General features: G+C 38.8%; 1 protein-coding gene across 3 annotated transcripts; it reads left to right on the plus strand.

The window, feature by feature from the left end:
• The first annotated feature begins 291 nt into the window (after positions 1-291).
• On the plus strand, positions 292-7,931 carry LOC144517625 (transcription factor E2F5-like). 3 transcript variants are annotated; one of them, XM_078249721.1, is made up of 10 exons: positions 292-533; positions 963-1,188; positions 1,761-1,870; positions 1,980-2,138; positions 2,426-2,469; positions 4,924-4,988; positions 5,069-5,378; positions 5,905-5,946; positions 7,501-7,545; positions 7,701-7,931. In XM_078249721.1, exons 2-10 carry the CDS (start codon positions 1,027-1,029, stop codon positions 7,814-7,816), a joined length of 1,053 nt encoding a protein of 350 aa, XP_078105847.1. In that variant the 5' UTR covers positions 292-533; positions 963-1,026; the 3' UTR covers positions 7,817-7,931. The 3 variants fall into 3 exon arrangements, with proteins under 3 accessions (XP_078105847.1, XP_078105864.1, XP_078105858.1); XM_078249738.1 differs by having other exon boundaries at positions 7,504-7,545; XM_078249732.1 differs by lacking the exon at positions 292-533 and adding an exon at positions 548-843.
• The last annotated feature ends 1,047 nt before the right edge of the window (positions 7,932-8,978 follow it).

The raw sequence follows: 8,978 nt of genomic DNA on the forward strand, positions 1-8,978 counted from the left end.
TGCTGCCCCAGAAAACTGCCAGCCATGGGGCCCCAAAAAACCCTGGTGGCATGGTTTTTTTTGTCATTTAATGAATTGCAAAACCATTATAGCAAATTAACTTCTGAATGTTATTATACTGGTTTTAAAGCCTAATGTAGATTGAATACATATTAAATAAAACAAATAAGTTAATATATCTTCCAGGGTGCCCTTTTAAACTTTTTGCATAATTCTAGTGAGAGGATTTTATTGTGTTCGGTCAAACGTTCCGACTTTTATTGTGAAGGCAGGTACAGTATATACAGCTACCGGGAAAGAAAAAAAAAGATTCCGCGCCTAACACAGCAGTGGGGGCTGGATTATCCGTAAAATTGGGACATTGCCATAAACATTGGCATTAAACTGTGGATAAATGTAGCTGCCCGCCAAAACTTGTTTCTCAAATTGAAAAAGTCTACTATCGGTTGTCGTCTTCCGGACTGTTAACGTCAGCTTAGTATCGTCAGCAGCAACTCTTTGTAACGTTAGCGCTGGTCCCGAAAACGATCCAGGTAAACACCTTTTATTCTCGTAATTTTCACGCTTTGCGCCGAGGTCATGTAGACTTGTAGACAAACATGTAGTCTGTTTGTATGCATGCATTGACGCTCTTTTCAACAACCAAAAGTTATACAATAAATAAAACAGTTGGCAACAGTGGTAACGTGCGAGATTCACAAAATGTTAGGGTTTCCGGAGGTACTTTACACACTTTTCATAATAAAACTGCGCCATTGAGAAACGAGCCGTGTAGAGACGAAACGAACCGTGTAGAGACGAAACGAACGTGACTACGTTTTCTACTCCGAATTTTCTTTCACAGTATGTATTCAAATCCATATAAAACTTACAAAAGAACGAGGGCTCATACAAGAAACCCTGACAAGATTTTATTTCGAAGTAAAAAATCTTTCCGTTAATCTGAAGCGGGCTCTCTGCAGCTGATTCAAACAACACAGCTCGCAGGGAGGCTCCCGGGTTTGTTTTCCTCTCACATCCAGCAGAATGGATCCTGAACGTAGCCCAAATAGTCCAGACGAAGTGACCGCCACGCCAGACCAGCAGAACCCCAAATACCAAAGGAGTCTGAGGAGCCTTCATATGCTCACCACGAGGTTTGTCAGCATGTTACAACAAGCTGATGACGGTGTGCTGGACCTCAAACAGGTAAGTGAGCCGAGACCAACACTGATCCCATCACTGGACATTTTGGTTTATCATATTTTGACAATGAATAAAATTACACTTTTAGATTTCTTCTAGACTGTTTTGACTTTTGTATTATTTTATTAGGCTTTGTCAGAAATGTGTGACTGTTGATACCTTTTAGTGTCTCTGTGTACTGTAACCAAATGTGAAAAACAAAGGATTTTCTTAGCTTTTCTTAGCTCTCTGGTTTTCATTTCACATTCAATTCCAGTGAAGACCTTAAACATTGCATTATATTTCATTCATTTAGCAGAAGCTGAAAAGTGACTGTCAATAAGTGCATTCAACCTCCATAGAAACAAAATGTGATCATTGTAGGTGCATCTTCAAGACAAGAAAAGTATGTTGAGTGCTACGTTTTAAGTGCTTAATAATAATAATAATAATAATAATAATAATTATTATTATTATTATTGAAAGCAGGGTTCGGAATTAGACACTGAGACACCCAGATTATAGACTGTGTGGACATTTGTGAAACAACATTTTTTATAGGATGAGGCTCAATGGGCCTTTTGTGTCCTTTTTAGGCTATCAGTGTCCTGGCTATTGGACAGAAAAGGCGAATCTATGACATCACGAATGTGCTGGAGGGTGTTGGTCTAATCGCAAAAATCTCCAAGAGCACTGTAAAGTGGAAGTAAGTCCTTAACCCTGTCTTGCCTGCATGCATATTAATGTGCTTGTGTGTCAAAAGTGTGTTGCAAAATTTGACTTACAAAATAATACATATGCTTTTTTTACATAAGGGGTACAATGCCAGGAGAAAATGCACACAACAGGTCAAGCAACAGACTGATGGAGTTGAAGAATGAGCTGGAGGACTTGGAGCAGAAGGAATGTATGTTAGACCAGCAGAAATTCTGGGTTGAACAGAGCATTAGGAACACAACAGAAGACTGCAGCGAATATCCTTTTCACAAAAAACATAGCAAGGAGTGGAAATATACTTTTCCTGCTTTAAAAGTAACATTTGCACTGAAAATGAGATGTCGGACAGCATTTTTAGCATATTTATTCAGATTTTGTATTCCTTTATGACACAAATGCTGTACTTTCTTTGGCATAATCATTTATAATGAACATATCTGTAATTCAGGCCTGCTACTTTCTGACACACTGACAGCATCCTTGTGGTCTCTCCTCAAACTCAAACCAATAAGTTGAATAAGGTTGAACCTTAACTCAAATCAACTCTGACCTATGTGAATCATGAAGACATCTGCAACTGCTTCAGTGGTAAGTTACAGTTACTCTTGTGTAAATTTTTGTGTCAGCATATTTTTGAAAATCCAAGTAGAGAGGCAGTAGAGCGACATACACATCCGAGCCCTGCTTTTTGAAGAATATCTCCTCGGCGCATTTCTTCTTTTCTCATCTTTTCTGCTGTTGGGTTGCAATGATTGATATATCTGTAGAAACCCCCCCAAAATTCAAGATTTAAAAAAAACATTATATTCCAGCCGTTTAAATCTAAATATATACAAAAACGTGGACAATGGGGACTTTTCATGAAATACTCATATGAGATAAATCTGGGTTTAAAAACTATTATTCCTCATGCAGTATTGAAAATGTGTTGGGACAATTTTAACCTCCTGAACAGGCAAGATGTTGAATTTTCAGAATAATTGTAGAATTGATGTTTTGCGGATTCAGTGTATTTTCCTAGACCAGTGTTTCTTAAACTTTTAACACCATGTACCACTTCAGGAAATATTAGGCTCTCTAAGTACCACCATTATGGCCCACGTTAAAATAGAATAGCATAGGCCTACCCTATTCAACTACGGACAGTTCATGCAGGAGGCAGGTTTATTCCTAAAAACAACATTTATTGTTCACAGCCATGCTGTAACTTTACTTTCTCCGTCCCGCTCTAACTGAATCAAAACCTCAAACTCGAGTCATATCTCCTTACTGTTTTGCATCATTTGCTGCTAGCAGGTGCTGTGGAGACTTCTCCGCTGCTGCTTAAGTAGAGACTATAATACTTGTGCTCGTCCACTATAGTTTCAACAGGGCTGCTCAAACTATTCTCTTCCTCATCCACTCTTCCTAATAGTTCCTGTTTGAAGCCACAACTGCAGTGTTTTTGAACCATTCATTTTACCTCTGCTTACTATCTTGCCATCACAGCTCGTAACTAGAGGTGGAACAGTACACAGAATTCGAGGTATGAACGGTTCAGTTCATACCTCGGTTCAGACATCACGGTTCGGTTCGGTACAATGGAGGGAAAAGCAAAACAAAAATGCAGAAGGCAATTTTTTTTTATTGTGACCTCCGGCTGTACCACCTAGTGTCATACAGTCTCTCCCATGAGCTAGCTGCAACAGCCTGAAGTATGTAAAGGAAGATGTAAACTATAAGTACCCCACAATATCTCCAGACTCCATCTGGAACTTGTAAACAAAATAAGACAATCAGCTATAAAACTGAAAATACAGCATTTCTTATTTATGAAAGTGCAAATTACATAGAATAATAACAAACAAAAAAATATGTGGACGGGATGGCATGTTGTAACGAGGGTTGAGTACATACAGCAATACGAGTGAATATATATGTAAATTCCGATTGCTTCAGTGATTTTTTTCTTTTGGATTTTTTCTATTTGTATGTGTATCTAAAGGCTGGTTAAGCACTGTAGGGAGAAGTTAGACTTTTTTTATTATTTTTTTGTCTCGTTCCAGTGATTGGCACATCTGGGTGATGGCGTCGGATATGCGTTAGCGTGTTAGATGTATTTCCACTCACATACCCAACAACTGCTGAACATCGTCGCCGACACACAGTCCTCGTCTTATCCACCACTCTCTCGCCTGTAGCCTACTACTGTAACTGACCTGAAGACCGAAGTTTTCGAAGTGGGAATGGCCCTAGGCGGGATGGCATGAGACGAGAGGGCATGACACGGGAGGTTCCAGGCTGCAGCCATACAGTCTTGAAGTTTTCCAAACTTGCGATCTTAAGAGGCCGGCGGGGAACTCTTGTGGATCGCCACCACTCGCCATACTCGTCCTTTAGTGCTGCTATCTCTGACTCACTCACTGGACCGTCGACCTGACAAAAAAACTGCATATGCGGGGCGGAGCTCAGCTAGCTTCAGAGCTAAGGCGGGGCTACATATTAGGTGTCTCCAGAACCTATTCTCTGTGTAAATTCATGCACCGTGACGCCCGTACCGTTTCGGTTCAATACAAATACATGTACCGTTCCACCCCTACTCGTAACTAATGATGGATGTATGCACACTCCGTTCATGAACGTAACTATGTAGCAAGCTGATATCAAAACAAAACATAAGACACTTAAACAAACACTTACTTTAAATTACTTTTAACTGATCATAGTTTAACTACTGTAATTGAACATTTTGTAGTATTTCTATAGTATTGTTTTTAAATGAATTTATCTCACTTTTTTTTATATATCAGAGATTGCATCCTAGTACCATTAGAGGGAGCTTGTGTACCACCAGTGGTACTTGTACCACAGTTTGAGAAACATTGACTAATATCAACAGCTGTATAAGTTCATGATGGCATTTGGCTCACCACAAGCTGGCATTGTTGCAGTTTGTTTAGCATGGGGCAAAAAGAACCACTAACATTTCTTCTTACTTTTAATATATAAGACCAGATTGAATTATTGTCATTTGAAAAGATATCTACTCACTTCTTTCTCCAGGCCATAATCTCTTGGCAGTACGAGCACCATCTGGCACACAGCTAGATGTTCCCATTCCCAAAGCTGTAAGTCCTGCATAGTTTGCTCTCTTTAATTCAGATGAGATGATTTAGTATATGCACTCACTGCATACATCTTCTTTCAGGTCCAGAACAGCCCAGCAAAGTACCAGATCCATCTGAAAAGCATCAATGGACCGATAGATGTCGTACTTCTTAACAAACTCTCTGTCAGCTCTGTTCCTGTCGCACTGCCAGTCCCACCGCCAGAAGAACTTTTACGGAATGCCAAACCAGCCCTGTCCACTTCGTTTGAGACAGACGGCAGTATCGCCCCATGTCAGGCTTCAGCTAATACCAAACACGGCACCAAATCTAGATGGACGGACACGGAGGACATGCGGCAGCTCCTTCGGTCATCATGTATGAAGGCTCACAGAACTGATGCATCTGAATGTGAGTGTTGTAGTTTGTACAAATTCTGAAGTGTGTTTTTGTCGAAATAGAAACCTAAAGCTAAATTTTAGCTTGAACTTGACCCCTTGCCAGATTGATCTCAAAACAATTAAAAACAGTGGATTAAATGTGAAGTTAAGGGCTGGGTATCATTCAAAATGTAACGTAGAGTTACCTAAAACTGCCTAAAAGTATTGAATTTGGTACCCAGCCCTACAATTTATTCACTGTATATATTTATAACACTGATTAACCGGTCGATACAACATTACTGCTGGTAAATTGGCTTTTAGTGTCATGCTCCTGATATGAAGTGAGGAGGATATACAACAGACGTCAAGCTCTTCCTTTACTGATAACAGTTTATCGTTTATATATCACAGTGGTTGCTGGTTCTGTGGTCTTCTCTATGTGCTTGATTATTTCTTGCATGCTCACAATTTTTGTGTTTTTTATGTTTCTTTCGGTGCTGAGGGCTTTTACATGTGTGTTACATGATGTTAAAAAAAATAAATCTGTGTTACAGATTTAGCAAAAGAACTGCGGGACCTACTACACCCAAGCAACGGTAGGGCCCTTGTTATATTTTATTAATGTTAAAGGACAATTACAGCGCAAAATGAACCTAGGGGTTAATAACTTATGTACCCAGTCGACCGTTCTCTGGGATATGTTTTCATGCTAATCGAATGTGTATTTAGCTTAAAACAAGCTAGGGCGAACCGCTGATTAGCTGCTACCGCTACCTTTCGGGGGCGGGGCAGAGGGTAAATCGCTATTTTGTACCACTAACAAGGCTCAAACTAGCACCACACTTCAACGGTAGCATAATGAGGGTCTCTACATGTAAACCGAAGCATTGAGAACTTTGTAAGTGTACAGACAGTTTATTAAAAAGATAGATTATAAAGACAGTAGCGTTCATTTTTACATGCAGGCGCCATCTTGGAAAACAATCATGACCAGTCAAATCACGAACGCTGTGTTTGAGCTATGTTACTGGTTGCACGCATAGACCGTATATAAGAATGGACCAACAGATGCCGTTGCTCTGGACGGAGACCAGTGAAGGATATTAGAAGCACTTTTCCGGTGAGCGCTGAGCGTTACTGCGCAGCCTCCAACTGAGAGAGACGACATAAATGTGATGTGAGCAACCTGTCTGAAAGTTGTAAGCTTTCTGGTAGCTGTGCCAAGAGAAATCTCAATCATTCCCAATCTTGCAGAGACGGAGAGCGTAGGTATATGTAAGGAGATAACATAGGCAAAGGCTAATTATTGCTAACTAAAATGCTAGTTAACATTAGTAATTAAACTTAAACAGCTAATGTAAGTCGAAGCTGCCTGCGAGCTTCTCCTGACTATACGGTAATTCCTCTACTATGCGACAGTAAGTCGCGTGGTTATGACACAATCGTTAGCCTATTTTTATAATAAAGTCTGCTACGGAGCCATAACGTGAGATACAAGGTAATGGAGCCTTTTATACATTGTCGTGTTTCTTTAGAAACAAACAATGGACAAAATAAAGTCTTTAAACGCTTCAGATGTAAAGTTATTCGCCGTCAAAATGAATGGCAGTCAATGGAATGCTAATGGGAGGTGATTGTTTGGTAGCATCAAAATGGCGCCATAGGAGGTTCGAGTTCTGAAGCGAAGCTTACTCCCTTGGTTGCACAGTGTTCGTCGTTCAACTGGTCATGACTGTTTTCCAAGATGGCGCCCGCATGTAAAAATGAACGATACTGTCTTTATAATCTATCTTTTTAATAAACTGTCTATACACTTACAAAGTTCTCAATGCTTCGGTTTACATGTAGAGACCCTCATTATGCTACCGTGGAAGTGTGGTGCTATTTTGAGCTAGTGGTATAAAATAGTGATTTACCCTCTGCCCCGAAAGGTAGCGCTAGCAGCTAATCACCGGTTCACGCTAGCTTGTTTCAAGCTAAATACACATCCGATTAGCATGAAAACATGTCCCATAGAACGGTCAACTGGGTACACACATGTTATTAACCCCTAGGTTAATTTTGCGCCGGAATTGTCCTTTAAGTAAATTCTGATGTCAGTTTATTTGACTGTTGCGGATGTATGAAGTATGCTTTTCCTCATTTTATAGAAGTAATGAAAGCAGATCTGATCACAAAGCTTATGTCTTCTGAAGGTAATTGCACTTTATTACCTGGTTTCATATATATATATATATATATATATATATATATATATATATATATATATATCTGTCATATATATATCTGTCATACATATATCTGTCATATATTGATATTTGTATTAATCACGTTTGACTCTGCTCTTTAGTTTTTTCTCCGCTCCTCCGTCTATCGCCGCCTCCATCTGAACGGGAATATGTCTACAATCTGGATGAGACTGAAGGCCTCTGTGACCTCTTTGACATCCCTGTGCTCAATGTTTGACCATATCTTTGAACTGTGTTAAGGACTTTTAAAAGTAATCATCCGGAAATGTACATAGTTGTCTGTTTTTAAATAGTTATTTGATTATAACAAATAATAAACGAATTATTTTGAATATTGTGTCTACCTCATTCATATACAGAGAAGCAAAATAGTAAAAAAAAAAAGTTCAATATAATACAGTCCAATAAAAACAATAAGGATTCATCCTCTGGGGACCATGATGGTCTGCACAAAATGTCATGGCAATCCATCCAGTATTACCTGAGATAGACAGTCTGGAGCATTCTTAGAGCCATGCCGTTAGCATAGCCAAAAAAATTAAGTACATATATACGTATTCTAGAAGGGGGCTATTGTGCCTCTGGTGATTCCCACCCCTATTATTAAGTATACTGAGACTGTCATATCCTCCCTGCAGAGCAGTCCTGAACAGTTGTTCTTATCCTCCTATAGGCATAGCACTTCACCACTGCATGCACACATCAAAAAGCAAAGCACCAGATTGAGGGCATGAGGTACCTGAATACAGAAAATGAATGTGAAATTATATTTATACATCATTTATCTGTATTTTAGGATCTTAATAGTGACTTTAAGTAATTTATTTTATGTAAGGCTATTACCCTCAGACTCTACATTTTTTATAAAGTCTATGGTATTACCATATATGTGAAATATATTTTCTCTGCAAACCAGATAATACAAGATAATTGTGTGCCTTGACTACTATACACATCAAAGACAGTTTTTTCTGTTAACTGTCTTTGTAGCTCTTGATGAAATAAGATGTATATAAGACATGTTACAGTGTCATCCCAGGTCCAACTGTATTTAAATTAGGTTATTTAACATTTGATAGATAAGTTTACTGATTTAAATTCATAAGGTAAGTTAAACTTGCCATTCATTGGGTGTCATCATCAATTCAAGTCTGACTTACAGCTTGTTTCTGTAGACTTTATTGTACAAATCATTGGAAAAATACAATGTAAGATTTTTTTTCCTATTCAAGGACTTGAGTGCATTTTTGGCACTTATGCTATGAAATAAAAAGTACAATATACCTCCCCCTCCTGTATCTGAAATAGGAGGGAAAGTGTAAAATAGCATAACATAGAAGATCCTCAAAACCTCTCAAGTAAACCTCAAAATTGTAATT

This window comes from Sander vitreus, chromosome 1 (assembly GCF_031162955.1).
Source record: "Sander vitreus isolate 19-12246 chromosome 1, sanVit1, whole genome shotgun sequence".
In the NCBI taxonomy this organism is placed as follows: domain Eukaryota; kingdom Metazoa; phylum Chordata; class Actinopteri; order Perciformes; family Percidae; genus Sander; species Sander vitreus.